This window comes from Durio zibethinus, chromosome 20, assembly GCF_047325235.1.
Source record: "Durio zibethinus cultivar Kanyao isolate XHJ-2024 chromosome 20, ASM4732523v1, whole genome shotgun sequence".
Classification (NCBI taxonomy): Eukaryota; Viridiplantae; Streptophyta; class Magnoliopsida; order Malvales; family Malvaceae; genus Durio; species Durio zibethinus.
In genome coordinates this window covers 648262-668887 of record NC_143181.1, presented here as the reverse complement: position 1 = coordinate 668887, position 20626 = coordinate 648262, and the positions used below count along the sequence as shown (strand labels likewise).

At 34.5% G+C, this 20626-nt stretch overlaps 4 protein-coding genes across 6 annotated transcripts; 3 read left to right on the top strand and 1 right to left on the bottom strand.

Annotated features, from left to right (window-relative positions):
- Positions 1–426: 426 nt before the first annotated feature.
- Positions 427–2101, top strand: LOC111314761 (small nuclear ribonucleoprotein SmD3b-like). The gene is made up of 5 exons (XM_022916380.2): positions 427–702; positions 1384–1436; positions 1510–1576; positions 1657–1713; positions 1855–2101. The coding sequence occupies exons 1-5, from the start codon at positions 544–546 to the stop codon at positions 1915–1917; spliced, it is 399 nt and encodes a 132-aa protein (XP_022772115.2). The 5' UTR covers positions 427–543; the 3' UTR covers positions 1918–2101.
- A 779-nt stretch (positions 2102–2880) lies between these two features.
- LOC111314760 (cyclin-B2-4-like) lies at positions 2881–6050 on the bottom strand. 3 transcript variants are annotated; one of them, XM_089749056.1, is made up of 12 exons: positions 5864–6050; positions 5656–5723; positions 5412–5547; positions 5049–5105; positions 4921–4966; positions 4686–4838; positions 4469–4594; positions 4220–4309; positions 3891–4112; positions 3684–3782; positions 3412–3590; positions 2881–3305 (listed from the first exon to the last, which is right to left on the bottom strand). In XM_089749056.1, the coding sequence occupies exons 2-12, from the start codon at positions 5708–5710 to the stop codon at positions 3161–3163; spliced, it is 1308 nt and encodes a 435-aa protein (XP_089605182.1). In that variant the 5' UTR covers positions 5711–5723; positions 5864–6050; the 3' UTR covers positions 2881–3160. The 3 variants fall into 3 exon arrangements, with proteins under 3 accessions (XP_089605182.1, XP_089605181.1, XP_089605180.1); XM_089749055.1 differs by having other exon boundaries at positions 3111–3305; positions 4469–4597; positions 5864–6005; XM_089749054.1 differs by having other exon boundaries at positions 3111–3305; positions 3412–3782; positions 5864–6005.
- Positions 6051–7856: 1806 nt separating this feature from the next.
- Positions 7857–10718, top strand: LOC111314759 (U-box domain-containing protein 15-like). The gene is made up of 4 exons (XM_022916376.2): positions 7857–8431; positions 8546–8662; positions 9057–9485; positions 9663–10718. Exons 1-4 carry the CDS (start codon positions 8087–8089, stop codon positions 10716–10718), a joined length of 1947 nt encoding a protein of 648 aa, XP_022772111.1. The 5' UTR covers positions 7857–8086.
- A 3459-nt stretch (positions 10719–14177) lies between these two features.
- Positions 14178–17879, top strand: LOC111315242 (catalase isozyme 1-like). The gene is made up of 8 exons (XM_022916828.2): positions 14178–14267; positions 14708–14804; positions 15201–15478; positions 15785–16561; positions 16708–16797; positions 17245–17312; positions 17404–17497; positions 17621–17879. Exons 1-8 carry the CDS (start codon positions 14253–14255, stop codon positions 17678–17680), a joined length of 1479 nt encoding a protein of 492 aa, XP_022772563.1. The 5' UTR covers positions 14178–14252; the 3' UTR covers positions 17681–17879.
- Positions 17880–20626: the final 2747 nt, after the last annotated feature.

Sequence of the window (20626 nt, the reverse complement as noted above, 5' to 3'; positions counted from 1 at the left end):
TAATGATATACAATATGACTAAATTTTTTTTTTTTTTTTTATGAATATGACATGTTTTTCAAATCTTAGTTAATGCTTTTTATCCAAAGGTTTGGTCATATTCAAATAATCCCTTTCCCATTAAAAAAAAAAAAGAATAATAGTCTTACAAAATTTCATTTCAAGTTTTGATTGGACACTTGACATCTATTTTTAATGTGTATTTTTGTAATTTGGGGGGAAAAAAAAACACCATTTCCACCTACAAGTCAAATAATCCAACGGCATAGGAATAATTAGAAAGGGTAACCAACGGCCCGCTGAATCATATCATATGTAGCTATAAAATTTTCCCAACTTCTCATTACTGTATCCAAACAATTACAAATATACCCTAATAATCTTTTTTGGCCAAAAAAAAATACCATAATAATTATATTTAGAAATTTTTAAACAACTCGGCGACCTAATTTTTTTGTTTGAGCGCTAGGGTTTTGCGATTTGTACAGAAGCAGAGCGGGCTAGCGAGAAAGAACGGGAAAAACAGAAAGAGGAGAGGAAACAATGAGCCGAAGCTTGGGCATTCCGGTGAAGCTACTACATGAGGCGTCGGGCCACGTGGTAACGGTGGAGCTCAAGAGCGGAGAGCTTTACCGAGGAAGCATGGTCGAGTGCGAGGATAACTGGAATTGCCAGCTAGAGAACATCACTTACATGGCTAAAGTGCCTGTCTTTCCCACTTCCTTTTTTTTTTTTCTTTAGCTGTTCAGTAGTGTATTTGATTTGTTTACTTTTATTTGGATCCGAGTAATTTAGGGTTTAGGGTGTATGTTCAGTTAGTGATAAACCTTAAAATGCTTCAGTATTTGATGTTAGATCTAGGCATTGTATGCTGGATCTTTGCACTTTAGTTTATACTCTGGTTAAATCTTTGGAGAGAGAGGAAGAGATGCATTGTCATGTCATTACTCGGCAATCACTTATTGCTCTTCGTTCTTGGATTTCTTATTGATTGTTGTGTTATCCTAGTTAGGTTGTATGTATTATTGTGTATATTCCAATCAAATTTAGGCCCAAAACCATATGCTACAAATGTCAGGTAGTGACCTGATTTAATGAAGTATCTCAGTTCCTGACTTATTGCGTCATGGTTCTTTATTCAACAGAAATAATTAAAAGTTGAATGAGTGAAATTAGAATTTCACTCAGTTTTGTGTTTCCTGATTTCTTTCTGAGAAAATTCATTGTGATTTGAGTGGATGTTCCTCTCATTCCCTTTTTCAGATGTAGATATCTTTTCAAAAGCATGTTCACGTTTCCTTTGGCTCTAGATTCTTCCTGTCTTTCCTCTCATTTCCTTCTATTTGTAACTGATTTTAAGATGTTTGGTTGGCTTGGCTTCAGGATGGAAAGGTATCACAGCTTGAGCATGTTTTCATTCGAGGCAGTAAAGTCAGGTGTAGTAGGTGTGGTTATATTTAAATCAGGCATACCTTATTCGTCTGTTGAAAGATGGACTTATTTTGACAGGTTTATGGTCATACCTGACATGTTGAAGAATGCTCCTATGTTCAAACGTCTGGATGCTAAAATCAAGGTATGAATCTACTTGCAAGTTATCAGTTTTCTTACATTATGCACTTGTTAGAATATTTCTAACTTCATAACTTCTTGAAGGGTAAGAGCTCATCTCTAGGAGTTGGCAGAGGCAGAGCTGTTGCAATGCGAGCCAAAGTAAGTTCACCTATCCTGTAATTAAGATGGAACCCAAAGAATGGTGCTTTTGTTTGCTTATCTATTTATAAATGTCCTTAAACTTGTTTCTGAGCTTCAGTTTACAAATTTTAACTTCATTTTTTTTTTTTTGTTTTACAGGCTCAAGCTGCTGGCCGCGGCACAACAGGTGGTAGAGGTGTTGTGCCATCTGTTCGTAGGTAACTATGTCATGTCAAATAGTTTCTAGGCTCTTCTGACAGGAGTACGGTTCATCATTGTAGTCACCTGAGAAATGTCTTGAATTTAATGATCAAGATTGTAATCCATATATTTGATGTAAAAGGATAGGCTCTTATGTTATGTTGAGGAAATGAAATTACATAGTGCTGAAGTTTTTTTGCCTGGATCCAAGTGAATGCTAAGTGTCTGTGTGCATGTACTCAGGACTATTAGTTTGATCTTCTGAATTTTATACCTGCATTGCGGTTTTGTGATTATGGGGAAAAATGCAAGTATGATTGTATCCTTTGAACCTGCACCTTCCATGCCACAAGTCTTTTGGACTCCGTATATATATTTTTTTGGTGCTCAATGGTCTTTTTATATTCATTTGAAAGTTGGTAATCGGTAGTCTTAAACCTACGCATACTTAAACGGTCTTTTGGGATTCAGTGTGTAGAAGATGCACTTGTCTTGTGAATAGATGAGCCTAGGCTTTAGTACCATATGTACAGGGAACAACCTATTGTTTACATGGAATGCCGAAAAAAGAGCATGTTCTCGATCAAAATATGCTCCAAGTAATTTCGGTTGTCTTTGCCTTTCACCCAAAAAAAAAAAAGGGGTCTAGCTACTTTTGAGGATGAGGCTAGATTATAGGGCAATCGAGTCATTAACCCAAGCTGGGTGAGTAAGAAGAAGAAAAAATTCCGTCCTCAAGTAGATAAATTTAATTTACGGAATGGATACGATTTTTCAAAAATCCGCTGTAGTCTAGCTGGTTAGGATACTAGGCTTTCACCGAGAGGCCCATGTTCAAGTCCCGGCATCGGAATTTTTTTCTTTCGCCAAAAACTTACATGTTAGTTTCTTTTTGGGCCAAAACTTATATACGGTTGGGGTTTCCAATGGCTTTGTTTGATACAAATCAAAATTCAATGCTAGTACAAATCGAAAGAAATCTATTATTAAAATCGAAGTATTATAAAGAAACAATGATTTGGATGGAACACTTAACACAATGATTTTACTCTCTAGGAAGGAGAAAGAGAAACAAACAACATCTTGGCTATGTTCAAATAAAATATAAAAGAAGAGGCAGAATTCAAAGGGCAAACACCGAGTCAGTATTATATTCATAAACCTGGTTGCAGCAACTTGTGTTGCTCGATTGCCCCCCCCCCCCCCCCCCCCCCCTCTTAATTCCTAGTTAACTGGATTTGATCAATCAATGTTTTAGGCTGTGCTAGAATATAGCCTCCAAGAGAAAAGTTGCTGGCTCAGTTTTTGCTGCATAACCATACTTAGATGTACTGTACTTCCGATGTACACCTGTAAGTTTTCCTGTCCCTGCCCTCTGATGGAAAGTAACCATCATTCTTGAGCAATCCCTATACAAAAAATAAAAAAAAAAGAAATAACAAGAGTAAGTTTTTTAACTTGAAATACCAAATTTTCTGGTAATTCAGAAGAGCAAAGAGACGAAGACAGACTTACATAAGCTGCTCTTCCGAGTAGGTAGTATACCACTCACTGGTCTTGCTCCAATGTTTAGACCCACTGAGAGTACACTGAGCAGTGAAAATAGCAGCAGCAGCTAATAAAGAAGGTTGAAACTTAAGCATTTCAAATTCAACAAGGCAAAGCTCGATCATGAAGAATGACAGAAGCTCAAGCTGGTTCAAAGTCACATTTAAAGCCATTTCAGATTCATTTAATAACATTGTTGGATAATAAATGCAAAATGACAATGTTTTGTTGCCACGAACCTTCTTGCTAGATTGAGCAGCTCTGAGAAATCTCCTCATAAACACATACGGCGTAGGAAGAGATAGATTGAATTGTAAGGTATTGATCATCAATTTCTCCTTTAAATCAAGATGTATATTACGTCATTCCTATTTCTTATTGAGCCATCAAAACATTAATAGAAAAGAAAAAGGTAAAATTATGAAACGCAATGTTGAATTACAAACCATATCAAGCACTTCTTTCCTGCTGTAAGCCTTGTCAGATATCAGAATCAGATCCTCTACAACTGGAACAGAAACTTCTTCATATTTGCAGGCAAGAAGCATGGCTGTTACTCCAACCAGCTGAAGTTTCTTCCTCACTACTTGTTGAACCGCCAAAAATCTATCGACTAGATTGACTGTCAGATATAAGGTCTCATCCATCAGCTCAAACTTGTAGTGAACCTGTCATTCCATAACGCTCATTAATGATGGATTTTTAAAATTTACCAGGATTTACCTAAATTCATCTCCTAAAAAGGTTGTGTCAGTTAATGAAACATTTAGCGTACCTCTATCAGCCAGTCAATGAGAATTCCTCTCATCCTCTCGTTAATGTCATATTGCTGTGCCATATATCTTGGAGGAACACAACCAGTACACTGAAAAAATAAAATCAAAAAGTTCAGAAAATCAACCAAAAAAGGGTCATTAATTACTCAATCGTTTACCTGATAGAATCTATGTCAATTTAGAGGAAAAAATGTTGCAGTTGAGCATGAAAATCAACTAAAGAACGAAAATAAAGTTCTAATAATCACCTCTGCTTTCCTGTAGAATTTAAATAAATCATCAATGTACTCAACAACTGCAAGTGGATTCTTTTTATCACAGTTGTCAATGTCCACAAAAGGTTCTTCTTCCTTATCTTCCATTTCAACCTCCTCCTGCTGGGGAGACAAAGCATCAGTGTTTTTCCGAACAAAAACAAGAGATTGATTGATTGATGAGTTTACAGTGAAGCGAGGTGTCTTATACCATACGATCAATCTCCTCCAGCATAGCTTCTGTATGTTGCACAAACATCGGCACATCAAAGTCACCATTTACCTTGGTGTCATCCGCATCTATGATGGTGCAATCTTCATATTCATTTGAAACTGGCACGGACTGGACTGATTGTTTTGTTTCCTGTAAGAGTAGTTTACCATTAATCTAATGTAACTGAATAATTGGGGAAAATACCAAAATTCTCCATTGTAAAAAATGATACCTCAGGCTTGATTTGCTGCTTGTTAGCAATATGGGCAGCAAACTTCCTGAACAGAAAGAACCAGGAGCAAAAGGATAAAAAAGAAGATATATTTTGGAAATCAAAACAAAAAAGAAAATTTTACTGACCTTGTTATTGGTCTATGCACAGGTATGAGTGGGATCTTATCACAAACTGCATTTCTTCTGAATTAAAAGAGAAAAAAATGGACAAAGAAAATCAAAATTCAAAAATATGCCTTGATAACAAATCTTCAGTTTCTTGCTGCTGCCCAAAGAGAGAAATAGAAAACCATTCTTAAAAATGAAAAAAAAAAAAAGTCTCTTTTAGGACCCTTGAATACCAGGACAAACCCCAGTCCTCATATATATCATTTATGCAATCTCATTCAGGAATCAGAAACAAAACCAGCAATAGCTGACTCAAAAAGATCTACTTTCTTTTCTGTTCTCTGCAACCAAACAGAGAGAGGATTTAAGAAAAGTTCTCACTCAGATAAAGGTCTCTTGTTGTCAGCACATGGGTAAGGTGGCGCTCCAATTACGTTCCGATTAATTGAGCTCAATGCTCTTCGATTCTGCCCAGTCACCGCCACGAATTTCCCTCCTCCTGCGGCTTCCAAACCCCCTTATATTGCAAATTAAAAAGAAAACACAATTCTTTGGTACTTTAAATTTCGAATATTTATTTAAACATAAAAAGAGAGGTTGCAGAAAATGGGGTAGAATTAATCACCTTGAAGATGTGAGGGTCCGATGACTCCAGGATTGTTCTCATCTGGTCCAGCCATTGTTTTTCCGTATCTACAAAAAACAGCTATAAACAATAAGAATCCACATAACATAGGCATCCCTTGACTTTAGTTTTGAAATATTTGAAATTGAAAGAAATGCTTAAGACCCAATAAGAAAGAAGATCAACAAATTAGAAAAATTTTAAATACCTTTCTCAAAAGAGTTTTCGTTGTTGATCTCTCCCAGTCCCAGATTCCCAAACCCCGTTTCCTTTGATGCTCACTTCACCAAAAAAGGAAATTGAAGAGAGAGATTACTCAAACGAATGACATTTGAGAAAAGCAAAGCAAGCAAGCGATCTCTCTCTCTCTCTCTCTCTCTCTCTCTCTCTTGATCAGGCTTTTGGGTTTTTTTTTTTTTTTTACAAAGAAAAGGATGATTATAAAGGGAAATTTAGACACATCTACTCCCCTCAATTTTAAAACTAACGGCTAGTAAATCTTAGCCGTCCAATCTTTAAAATGAAAGGTAGCGTTCTGCTGTGTACGCTTAACGGGTAACCTTACTAGGTGTTTTCAAAGTTTTCCCGTTTTGTTTTTATTTTCTTATTATTACTCCAAACATTTAATTTTTTATAATATAATAATCATTCCGATTTAATCTATGGCTATTACCGTCTCACCAAATTCCTACGAATAACATTAGTACTGCTTCCTTGATTGATTGACCCAAATTCTCTGTGACATGCCAGTAATCTTCTGCCACGTTGGCTCCAAGTATGTGTCAAATAAATGAATCAGACGGTAGAGAGACAAAGAGTGGGAGATTTTGTACGTGAAAAGTGAAGACAGACTCGTGATTGTTATGTCAATGATACGGTCCTCAATAATCTGAACGGTCATCCGACAATGAGGAGGGATGGCAGCCAGCCTCAGCCAGGCACTGCCTTACAAAGTTTCCATTTAACAACTTGTTTCCAGTTTAAACTAGAAGGTTTGTCAGTAAATTAACATTTTTTTAGTTTCTTTTTTAATTTAAGTTTAACAATATAATAATAATTAATATTTAGGTTCCATTGAAACTGGACATTTGGTTTTATGGCGGGGTTGCCGTTAATGGCAGGAATATTTTATGCCTAGCTATATATATATATATATCTGTTAATTCCCTAAACTAGTGTAGTATATGTATTTTCATTTTTCATTTTTATATATCCACTGTAGTTGAAAGTAATAATGGTAGTTTGTAGAATACCGAAGGGTGATTCAAGTCTTTCATCACGCAACATATATATATATATATATATATATATATAACAATTAAAACATTACCTGTCATGTAACTTTAGCATTCAAGCAATGAATTTGAAAAATGAATGCGCATTTGACAATTTCAAAAGCATGTTCCCGATTGCTGTTGACCAAAAAATGCAAACTACCTCAAAAAGAGTAAAGAAATTAATGCAATGAAAATGAAATCAACCTTTTACCATAAGCCTGACCTTTTCCCATGAAATATATATATGTATTTGTCATATATTGTGAAATATACTTAACTGCAAATGACATGATTATTATGAAGTTTAAACTGAAGTGTCTAGTATAAATTATTAAAATTTAATGAAACTTGTAAATTTATAAAACACCAATAAAAAAATGTTGCATCCTGACTTGACCTTCTTGTGAAGTGTTAGCTCTGAGTTTATAGCAATGATTCATAGTAAAAGATAGAGATAATAGTGATAGATTACAATGAAACAAGATAAAGATAGTGATAACAGATTACACTTAATCTAGGATAAAAATAGTCTGATAACTTGATGTGAATATATATATATATATATATCTTTTCAAACAAACATGTAGCTATGAACAGCAGTTGAGTTACAGATTAGCTAGGTTGATATATACTATATTTTTTTTTACTTTAAGTGGGTGAATTTTTTTCTTTTTTTGATTGAAGATTTTGATATTTATAGCAGTAGCATGCAATGCGACACAAACATATAATTAGTTTTCCACATTTCAGGAAGTTGATTGATTTACATGTGTAATAGTTAGTTATAAGATTCTTTTAGATAAAGCAAACTATGGCTGTCCATTTAAGAGTAACAAACTTTCAAAAGGATTTTCTATTTTAAGAACCAAAACCCCACAGAAATATATTGTAATTTGCAACAGACCCGAAAAGCACGCAAAGAGATTACATAGACCAAGAAACACAAGAACACCATCAATCATTCATGGAAACTAGGGTTAGGGTTTTATGTTTCTTTGATTTCCCTCTACCCTCTTCATTCCTGGTTATGATGATTCATGTTTAACAGTATTTTTCATATATTTCAAAAACATAATTGGATTATTTCGCCAGCTGGCAATGTACACAGTTCCTAATTGTCTATAGGGAAGAGCAGGAGCTAGCACAAACTGCAGATGGTGATGGATGGAGAGAGAGACGGAGACGGAGGAGGGGAGGCTATGGAGGAAGAGAATGGAATGAATACACCAAACGCACAAGAGGGAATTGATATGGTTGAGGAAGCCGTGAGTCTGATTGAATACGCTGCTCGACTTGGAGATTACCGAAGAACGCAAAGAAAAGAATGTTACAACCTCGTTAGGCGCATGAAGATTTTGTTGCAATTCTTAGATGAGATTCGGTACCTTGGCTCCCCGCTTACTCCGAATGGCATTGTTTGTCTGTCAAAGTTGACGAAAGCACTTCGCTTGGCAAAGAAAGTATTGAAAACTTGCAATGAGGGTAGCAAGATTTACCTGGTGAGGTTGTTTGTAGATTTGGGGTCTCAATCTCATCATTTTTTTATCAGATGGATTAGGAAATTCTCATTGTCGCTTCTTTTTTTTTTTTAAGATTTTCCTTTTGTAATTCAGGCTTTGGAGAGTGAGGCTGCAATGATCAAATTTCACACTGTTTACCAAAAATTAAGCCAGGCTTTGGATGAATTGCCTTTCGATGAACTTGAGGTATCTGTGGAAGTTAGGGAACAGGTATGACAAATATTATCTTTCTTTGTTTTTGATACTTGGAAATTAAGCAAAACTGTACTTGATGCCTTCAGCCATCTTATAATCTCATAACATTAATTTGACCATATATATATATATACAGTTGGCAGATGAAGTATGAATAAATTACTTACATGTTAAGTATATAGATAACATTTGGGGGCAACTAAATTGGGCTTTAACATGTATGAATTATAGATGAAGACATTTGAGAGCTCTATCTCACATTAACCGTGAAATGATAATTAGTTTGATAGGATATGTTATTATATTAATAAAAAGATATCAATTACTAATTTTTTTTTCTCTATTCAAAACATTGTTAATTAAAATTCTACATGTTTATTTAAAATTTCGTATGCCGGCTGTTATTCAGGTTGAGCTAATGCGGAGACAATTAAACCGAACTAAAAGGAGAACAGATTCGCAGGATATAGAACTTGCAGTAGATATGATGGCGGTATCCTCAAAAACTGACGATCAAAGGAATGCTGATATAGCCATAATAGAAAGGCTAGCCAAAAAGCTAGATCTACATACTGTTGAGGACTTGAAAATAGAAACTGTGGCTGTCAAGAATCTTGCTAAAGAAAAAGGCCAAACTTCGGAGTCCACACAGCAAATTATACAACTTCTCAACAAATTCAAGCAAATTTTAGGCATGGAAGTAACCAATGTTCTTGATGATCCTGCAGTCATGCCTAAAATGTTGACGAAGTCCCAATCTTTGGTGATTCCTCATGAGTTCCTCTGTCCAATCACACTTGAAATAATGAGAGATCCTGTTATTGTCTCGAGTGGACAGGTAATGTTGTGTCTACATGCTAACTAAATCTTCTCCTTTTCAACCAGTTAAATAAAAGAAAACAAACATCATTATTAAGTCATTCACTTTAGTAGATCATCATGTTATGCGATGGAAAACTTATTTGTTTTTTATATATATTTGTTTCATTCAATATTGTTTTCCAACCAAATTCAGACATTTGAAAGAGAGAGCATACAGAAGTGGTTTGATTCTAACCATCGCGCCTGTCCAAAGACCAGGCAGACTCTAGCTCACTTGTCACTAGCGCCAAATTATGCCCTCAAGAACCTTATCACACAATGGTGTGAGAAGAACAATTTTAAGATCCCCAAGAAAGAGGATCTTGCATCTTCTCAAGGCTCCTCTGTTAAACAAGAACAAGAAATCTCATCTTTGGTTGAAGAACTATCCTCAAGTCAATTAGAAGTGCAGAGAAAGGCAGTAAAGGATATTCGTATGCTTTCCAAGGAGAAGCCAGAGACCAGAGTTTCGTTTGCTAAAAATGGAGCAATCCCACCGTTAGTGCAGTTGTTGTGCTATCCAGATTCTAAAATTCAAGAGAATGCTGTGACGGCTCTATTGAATTTATCCATTGATGAGTCTAATAAGAGACTCATAACTAAGGAACAAGCAATACCAGCTATAATAGAAATCTTGCAAAATGGAAGTATGGAGTCACGAGAGAATTCTGCAGCAGCTTTATTTAGCTTATCAATGCTTGACCAGAACAAAGTAACAATAGCTCTGGCAAATGGCATTCCCCCACTTGTAGAATTGTTGCAGAACGGGACAATTAGAGGTAAAAGAGATGCTCTCACTGCATTGTTCAACTTATCTGTCAACCAAGCCAACAAAGCCAGGGCTATTGATGCTGGCATTGTACCACCTTTAATGTTGTTACTGGAGGACAAGAAACTGGGCATGGTTGATGAGGCCCTCTCCATCTTCTTACTTCTTGCAACTCATCCAGAAGGGAGACATGAGATTGGACAGCTTTCATTCATTGGAACCCTGGTTGATTTCATCAGAGATGGAACCCCCAAGAATAAGGAGTGTGCAACCTCGGTTCTTCTTGAGTTGAGTTCAAATAATTCATCTCACATTCTCGCAGCCCTTCAATTTGGCGTATATGAGCATTTAATTGAGATCTCGCAGAGTGGAACAAATAGAGCGCAGAGGAAAGCAAATGCTCTTTTACAGCTTATGAGCAAGTCTGAACAAATTCCATAAATCTTCTCAAGTGCATGCATATCTCAATTCTCAATTAATTGTTGAATATGCATTTCCTTTCATTTCGGATGATCATACATATATATATATATATATATATATGTATGAATCTGTTCACTGATATTAATTCAATATTTCAACGTTTAATTGTGATCGATAATTGGCTGCAGTCTTTTGCTTGCACCACGTGCATATTGTTCTTCAATCTTAATTTGCATGAGGAGTCGTATATAATGCTATTTTGGTTATTATCTTATAATTTTCCTAATAAGTTTCTGGTACTTAATGTAGACAAATTTTACAGCTAAACTAATAATTAATGCTTACTAATAGTAAGTTCTACTACATATAAGTTTTAGGGAGTTTTTAGTTTTTATACTTGGTTTGTATATTCTTTTTATAGTGCAAGAGTTTATAATTTCTATTATTATGTACAACATACAGACCCTAATAATATATTATATAGACCTTGAATCATGAGATAATTAATTAATTAATTAATTATAAGAACTTTCAATGCGAAAATTTTTTTATTATTAACATACCAATAATATACAAGAGTTTTGACATTTTAAGATGATAAAAACATGTAAGACCTCGAATGAGATAATTTTTTATTATTATTTGACTTTTTTTTTTTTTAATTTCTGAATTCTATTAATTTTAATATTTTAACATATCTTTAAGTAATACTTTTTCTTTTATATATATATCAAAACCTTAGAACAGATTGTTAAATGGTTTCAATTGGAAACTGAGACAAAAATGGTTATTTATCAAAATAAAAAATAACACTAATCTACAGCTCATAAAAAAAGTTTATTTTTGGCCAGCTCAGCTCATAAATATTAGTACTTTCCTTTCAATAATTAGTGAAAATGGGAAAAAAATCAACGGTCCGCATGAATTGTAAGTGGAGTTTTTAATAATTTTCTGATATTGTTCTAATAATGAGAATATCCAGATTTTGTTTGAACTTTGAACCATGACATTTTTTGCATGCTACTTAATTTGTTGTTATACTTAGTACATTAATACTATATATATATATATATACTTTTTTTTTTTTGCAGGTTTGCGGCAGGGGGAAAGTATTTATATGATTTGTCATAATATGCCCGAGGCACATCCACTTGTGCTGACAATTGCTGATCCTAAAAATTCCGAATCAATTCCAAATTTTGATTCCTAATGCAGATTGGCTTCTGAGAAATTTTAGTCCACAATTCACTCGCTAATTGGGCCTAGAGTTTGAGGGTGGTCCACTGGACCAATTCCACTATTAATAATAAGTCATTGACTAACTCTAGCTCTAATCAAAGACTGGATGAGGAAGCAAGTAGAGCAAGTAGGCTCTCTCTCTCTCTCGCTGTCTATTTTTTTTTTTTTAAAGGAAAAATGTAAAAAAATTTTGAGCTGTAACCATCACCACAGTGAAGTGCATGGTTAATCAACTGACGTATTAATTGGAGCACTCCCTTCAACGACACCATTTTATCTCTAGTCTGTCCTTTTTTCTTGCTAGAGCATTAGATGCCATCAAAATATTCCCAAAGCAAGAGAGCTTTGGGGTTAGGCTTTATGCACGTAAACTTCTAACCTAATCGAAGAGAAAATATTTGCCGCCCTACCTTGAAAACTTTCTAGACTTCTCTGGTCAATAGGCTAAATTCGCAAGCCCAAAGTATCAAGAAATTTTCATCATATAACAACAAATAAAAAGGGAAACTATCAACCATTGACATAAAACCAAAGCCCCTCCCATTTATTTTATTTATTTTTTCCCGGTTTTAAACATGCCCAAGAAACGTGATTCTTTTAGTTACACGTGAGGCAAAAGCATGCAAAAGAATGCAAAAGATTATAAATAATTAAGGGTTAATAACTTAAATTATGGAATAATTTTTAAATTTTAGTAAAATATTTAATATAATTTTTAAAATTTTTAAAAAATTAATATAATTTAAAAAAAAATTATTTATGTGTCATTTATTATTATTTTAAATTAATCATATTAAAAATAAATATTATATTAATTAATTTATAATTTAAATATTATATAAAAAATTATTTGAATATCAAATATTTTATTATAATTCAAAATATATTTGAAATATTAACCCTAACACAAAACATAATGCCTTTTCGTTGGAAATTGATAATGAAATTTACGTATGTTTGACAAATTTATTTAAAAAAAAAAATTGTTGTTTTGTAATGAATTTGGTCCCAAGAGGCAATCATGTGGCTAAGCTAAGCTCGAGGCCCAGTGTAACCTTATCAGCATATTACGAAAGCTTAGCAGCGTTCACCCGCTCTCCTAAAAACCTCCAAAATTCCTAATCCCGAGGTGCTTTAAGTTTTACAGGCTTTGTTAAGATAGAGACCACACGTTTCAAGGAGTTTTTGAGGACGTGGCATCGTGGAAGTGGTCCATGTCACCTCCTGCGGTAAGCGGTCACGATTTGGCTCTAGCAACAATCCAAACCCCGGATAAGGAGCCAACGCTTGCTGACGTTCTCAATTATTTTACTTTTATATTTTATTACTTTTTCTTGCATTTCTTGCCATAAAAAAATTGAATGATATCACCTCTGGGCCCTTCTTTTCCAACCTCATGCCATAAATATCGCCGGGGAAATTTATCGCCTCGCTTACGATAATCTCAAATGTTTTAAATATCTCAAGCTTTTTTAAATATTACTAAAATTTATTTTTGTTAAAATTTGACACAAAAACAATAAGGATTTCACCCAAATTTAGTTCTAATCCTTTTTATATTATTGATATATATATTTACAATATTTAATTGAAATTAAAATTTTAAATATTTATGTATGAATAAAAATAAATAAACCCTTAATTGAGAATATATATGACAAATAAATTGAAATGAAAAATAATAAAGCTTTGACCATTTAATCTTGGTATGTTTTAAATAACCTATATTTTATTTTCAAGATAATTAAAATAATTTTAAGATAAAGAGAATAAAATATAATGTTATATATATTAAAATTTTAAATAATTTAAAATTAAGGGTTGGCCAAAAAATTAATTTGAACTTAACTCTTTCATTCGAAAATAGGATTATAATTTAAAAAAAAAAGCCTATGTATTTGATTATAAAAAATGCTTATGAATTACTATATTAAAAAGAATGCAAAAAGTTCTGCAAAAGCTATTTCAAAAAAAAAAAATTCCGATAAAAACTTATGAAGAAATATTCTAAAAAAACAAAAACAAAATCCTATAAGAAAATAATAATAAAAAAAAGCTATCAATATCATTATTATAAATAAAATTATATGTTTCATGTATAAAATGGGTGAGAATATTACAAGAATATCGCGAGGGAAATGTCAGATAACGATCACTACAACGGGGGGAGAAAAAATAGAATCGTGAGCCCTGCCACGTTCGCCTTATAAATAATCACCGCATTAACAGTAACTCCTTAGATTGACACACGAGACAGGACCCTTATCTTTCGTCTCGATCCTCCTTCTCCTTCACCTGCTCTTACCTTTGCTTATGGATCCCTACAAGGTACTCTCTCTCTCTCTCCCCCCTCCAATTCTGTTCTGATTATTGATCAATCGCTAGATTTAATCGGACTCTCTATTTTCTTTTTCATGAAACTGGTTTGTTCTTTAAATCAAATCAAATATGATATGTTCCGTCTTTGATCTATGTTTCTTTTTTTGTTAATTGGATTTCTTTAACAAAGAGTTACTTGCTTCCTCATGGATTCTTCAGGATTTGTTTCCTACCTTGAGTTATTGGATGAGAAATAATGAATTTTTTTTTTTGACTTCTAAGAACAGAGTACTCAAAACCATTTCAAATTTCATATAATATTCTTTGTAATAATAAATCCAGTTGTATTTCTTTCTTTGTCCCCTTTCAAAATGTTTCCTCTTTCTCTGCATTTAACTAATGTTGGTGAGTAATCATTTTTTTAAAAAATTCTAAATTGAATGATGCAGTTCCGTCCATCAAGTGCTTTCAATTCTCCATTCTGGACAACAAATTCTGGTGCTCCAGTTTGGAACAACAATTCATCACTCACTGTTGGACCCAGAGGTATATAATTTTCTCCCGCCTTTTATTACTATGATACGATGAAATTCATGAGCTATTGACTGTCAGGCTATTAGTCATGATTTTTTATTGAGTAATCTGCCATAATCAGCATCTTCGTTGTTTTTCTGTGCTTATGTTGTTCCTATTTGATCATATAGTTTACTGTCATTAATGTAGTTGTCTCATGCAATGCATTGCCATAAATATTAAACAAAAAAAGTCATCTTTTCTCTTTTTCTTTTTGTTGGGGGGAGGGGGGGGGGGGCTGGGGTTTGCACTTGGCATTTTGTGTCAATCAATTTAAAACTTCGAGACTATGTTGAAACCCTTTGTAGGAATGTTTTTCTTTTTAATACATGGTATTGACACTTTGGACCCTACATTTATATTTGACAGGTCCAATCCTCCTTGAGGACTATCATCTGGTGGAAAAGCTAGCCAACTTTGACAGGGAGCGGATTCCAGAACGTGTTGTCCATGCTAGGGGAGCCAGTGCAAAGGGTTTCTTCGAGGTCACCCATGACATTTCTCACCTTACATGTGCAGATTTTCTGCGAGCCCCTGGAGTTCAAACCCCTGTTGTTGTACGTTTCTCAACTGTCATCCATGAGCGTGGGAGCCCTGAAACCCTGAGGGATCCTCGTGGTTTTGCAGTGAAGTTTTACACCCGAGAGGTGAGAGTTCACCTGACACCTCCTTTCTGTCACTAATCTGGTTAGCTAATTTGATGAAGCATATAGTGCATTCTATTTTGAAATAGAAGAAGTTTAGAAGACTTGCAACTTTGGCAAAAGAGTTAAAACATGCTTTGAAGATTTCTTTTATTCAATATTATATGTTCATACATTTTTTTTGTATTGGGTTTAAGGGTAATGTCATGAATATAATCCTGAGTTTATTATGCATTACTTTGTTGAAATGTTAATTTGTTTTCCAACTTGTTGGTCTGTTCATATTCTAAACTTTTCATATGAACTCAGGGTAATTTTGATCTTGTCGGAAACAATTTCCCCGTCTTCTTTGTTCGTGATGGAATGAAATTCCCTGATATGGTCCATGCTCTTAAGCCCAACCCTAAGTCTCACATCCAGGAGAATTGGAGGATCGTTGATTTCTTCTCACACCATCCTGAGAGCTTGCACATGTTTACTTTCCTCTTTGATGATTTGGGTGTTCCACAAGATTATAGACACATGGAAGGTTCTGGTGTAAACACCTATACTCTGATCAACAAGGCTGGGAAAGCACACTATGTGAAATTCCACTGGAAACCCACTTGTGGGGTCAAATGCTTGCTGGAAGAAGAGGCAATCAAGGTTGGAGGATCTAATCACAGCCATGCCACTCAGGATCTCTATGACTCAATTGCAGCTGGCAACTATCCTGAGTGGAAACTTTTCATCCAGACCATAGATCCTGACCATGAAGACAGATTTGACTTTGACCCACTTGACGTGACCAAGACCTGGCCTGAGGACATCTTGCCCTTGCAGCCTGTTGGTCGCTTGGTGTTGAATAGGAATATTGACAACTTCTTTGCCGAGAATGAACAGCTTGCATTTTGCCCTGCCATTGTGGTTCCTGGAATCTACTACTCAGATGATAAGTTGCTCCAGACTCGTATCTTCTCCTACTCTGATACCCAGAGGCACAGGCTAGGACCAAACTATCTGCAACTCCCAGCCAATGCTCCCAAGTGTGCTCATCACAACAACCACCACGAGGGTTTTATGAATTTCATGCACAGGGATGAGGAGGTACTTTGCTCTTTTCTATTAATTTCTCCTAGCACATAATAGATTCCTGAATGTGCAAATGGATAGAGCAGCATAGATTTTTAACATGCATGCTATAAATCATGATGGCCAGTGTTCTGATCAGATGCTATGATGCTGTTTTTCAGATCAATTACTTCCCGTCAAGGTATGATCCTGCTCGTCATGCTGAGAGGTTCCCTATCCCTACTACTGTTTGCACTGGAAAGCGTGAGAAGGTCAGTTCCTGTTACTGTCATCTCCTTTCTGATTTTCAAAGTGGTGTTTGTAACTTCAACTAAGTTTAGCAATGCAACTCATGTTTATTCAATTGCATGAGCTTATATGTATGTTTGTTTTTGCCTAATCCGGTTCCACACAACCATTGGCTTGATTTTGATGGTTAAATTTTGATATAAAAGCTGCAAAAAGAGCATTTAAAGTAATTATTAATTTCCTGCAATCCAATAAGCAATAGCAAAATAGCATGTTTGTCTGATTTCTAGTTATAAGGAAAGGGTAGGGGATAATATTTGCTCTTTTTATTTTGGGTTTCTGCTAACTTTTCAAGCTTTGTGGTGTATATGTCTCTTTAACTTTTAGCATTCTGCTTGGAGGATTATATATAAATTGGAATATTTTGGTTGGTGAGACTAATTACTTACTAAGTTTTTTGGTTGACACAGTGCATTATTGAGAAGGAGAACAACTTCAAACAGCCAGGAGAGAGATACCGATCTTGGGCACCAGACAGGTATCACTGGGTTTCTCTGCTATTTTTAAACTAAAATAAATGGATAAAAAAATCAGTCTCAAAATTTTCTTCTTTGTCATGCTGCAACCAGGCAAGAGCGTTTCATCTGCCGATGGGTTGACGCCTTATCCGATCCACGTGTCACTCATGAAATCCGTAGCATTTGGATCTCATACTGGTCTCAGGTCAGACTCTCTTTCCTCTCGATGCTTCTCAGACTCAAATCATGTATTCTTGTGGGCTTTTTGTAGGTCTAATCTTTGGAATTAGTGTACTGATGTGTTATCCATGACTGAAATGTGATACAGGCTGATAAATCTTTGGGTCAGAAGTTAGCATCTCGTCTCAATGTGAGGCCAAGCATTTGAATGGACAATTGACCTGGGAGTTGCTGAGGATGAGCGACGACTGAATGTGGAGAGTCTGTCGGTTGTTTGGAAGCGTAAACTTACTGTTGATGCTTTTGTTCTGCCCCATATTGTAATACTAAACAAACACTCATATCATGTGAGTTTTAAGCTGATGATCTTATTTAATAAATGCTGGTTGCATAATGTGTACTAATAATATTTATCTCCGAGTTGTACGGATTAAAATTGCACCGCTGCATTTCTCGAGTCCGTGCTTGCCTCCACGGTATCTTTAGCCTTCCCACACGCCAGTTTGCGTTGTCTCAGTCGACTCATGTCTCACTACATGCCATGTGGAAATGGCCAGAAAAGTATGGCAAACATACGATGATTCGAGGCGACAAACCGAAACTAGAAAGCAGAACAGCACTTTTCTCTTTCAACGCTCAAACCATCCTATGGGCTTAGCGTCTGCTTTGTTCAGTAATATGCTTGAATCAAGGCCTATATGAATGTGACGGAAGTTACTACCCTCCGAACTCTTCAGAGGCCTCTGCTTCCTGCTCAGCATATTGGACCAGAAACGAGTTGGACTCCTACTTACTGATCAGATAAATTGATTGAATTAATAAAGCGGTAGCAACAAGCAAGTCTTAACAATTGATTCACGGATAAATTCATAAAAGAAAACGAAAAAAAAATATGAAAAGATAGAATAATATGAAATAAAATAGATGTGATAGGATGATACAAAGAAGTTTGAAAAAACCAGGGCAAGGATCCATTCGTTCGTCCCGCGTCTCATGTCCTGAAACCGAGGTACGCCAGCCTACGCCTGCCTAGAGTGTTCTGTTAGAACCAAAGATATGTGCCACTCTCTTGGACCTCTCTTTCAAGTTGCTCTTCTCATCCTAGATTATTTATGGATAACTCATGTTCTGTTAGAAGAGATTCGATGAATGAACTCTCCTTGATAATTAATTATTCTCACTAATAGAATATAATGACGTGAGACAAAGTGCTTATAAAACTTTTCCTTTCTGAAGAGCTTGATTTCAATTTCAATTTTGTTTCTTTTTTTTTTTTCAGTTTAATTCACCTAAAGTGTCTCCACGTAAACACCGGAGTCAAGGAAATTTGCCACAAATTTACCCCCACTTTGTTTATTTTTCCTCTGATTTATTGTCTATTCAAACACACTATTTATTAAAGTAAAAATTAATGCAAAGTATACGGATTAGATCACAAAAAAATGATTAATTAGCATTAAAAATCAATAACATGTTATTGTCGTAAAAGAATAGGCAAAGTAATTTAATTTCACATCAGATATAAAAAAAGATCATTGGAATTTAAAAAACGTTGGTATTGCATATCTTGATAAGTCGATTTTGAAAGAAGAGAATAATAATCATGTAACAAGTGATATCAGAACAGATCTTAAATCATTTTACCCACAACAAACACTTCGAAAGAAATAAATAGGGTGGTCAACCTCCGTAATAAAGAGGTTACGAGATTAGGTGAGAAAAAAATCAAGATGGAGTAGACAAAATATTTCAATCCCACATCATACATGAAAAAAAAATTATTAAAATTTAATGAACTGATTAAGTCGATTTAAAAAAAAAAAAAAAATAATGATCACGTGACACTATCAATATATGTTCAATTTTAGAATATAACTAGAGACTTAATCAACCCCACCATCCCTTCCCAATTCCATTTATATTTTATGGCACAGTCTGTTTTACACATAAAATCTTAATTCTTAAGTCACAATATTGCCTAAAGACCCTAACTAAAGATTGCGTCTATTCACACTATAAATAGTAATACCATCTGTTTGTAATTTCTTGGGTAAGGCCCGCAAGGGTAAGACTAGAGAGTTTTTTTTTTTTTTTAAATGAATCTCTCAAGTTTTGAGATTGAAATTCGGATACATTACACTTTTCTCTTGGCCCTCAAATTTTGGCCTATGCTAAAATTTTCTGCATGATGGAAACAGTTTTAGTATTATTTCACTGTAATTTTCAAAGCTATAAACAGTTTTTCAGGGGAAAAACATAGAACTGAAAAGGAAAAAAATAGGCTACCTACCTACTTATTGCGTGGGATGTTGTGGAAATGATTCAAGTTGTCAAGTTGATGATAGAGGCTGTAGCTCACTCACAGCCCAACCTGGCCTCTTGACCCCAACTTGCATTTGCAACTAAATTCCACTCATATTCTTGAATCTTGACTGAGAGGTCTTGACAACCACTTTTAAGCCTTGTTTTGTTATGTAAATTCACCCTCCACCACCGAACATTGCAATCGGACTTCACCTTGCAAGTTGCAAGTTCAACTTCACTGTTGAAATGAAGCACTAACAGATTAAAAACTGAAAATTTAACTAGACTTTTGAAGTGAAGGAGGAAAGTACCTCTCTGAGTCTGACTCGCTTCGAGCTTCTGCCACCCATCGTGCCCCAGTTTTTTACTGAATATTATATTATATTTATTAATATTATATACTATAACATAAATTAAAAAGATTTGTTTATGTTTATGGAATAAATTAATGGAGAGGGAGGCTGGTGAGCGAGAGAAGAGCATCTCAGAGGAGTTAAAGCGGCATACACTAGAAAGTAACCATTTTTACCACTTGAAGAAATTTGATTCCATTTCTTTTTATTATATGCGATACAATTACCCAAATATACAACCAAGGACGGATCTAGAATTTTTCTTCAGTGTTGTCAAATTTATTATATAATATATTTATTTAAAATTTTTTATTTAATATAAAAAGTAATGTTTTCTAATTCTAAAATAGAGTTTTAATAAAAGAATTTGAAATATTTTTTATAATATCAAATATATAAAAAATTTAAATAAAAATTAACATAAATATAACAAAAACTTATAATATTAAAATGCATCGAAATTTTAAATATCAAATAAATGCAAACACATTATATTA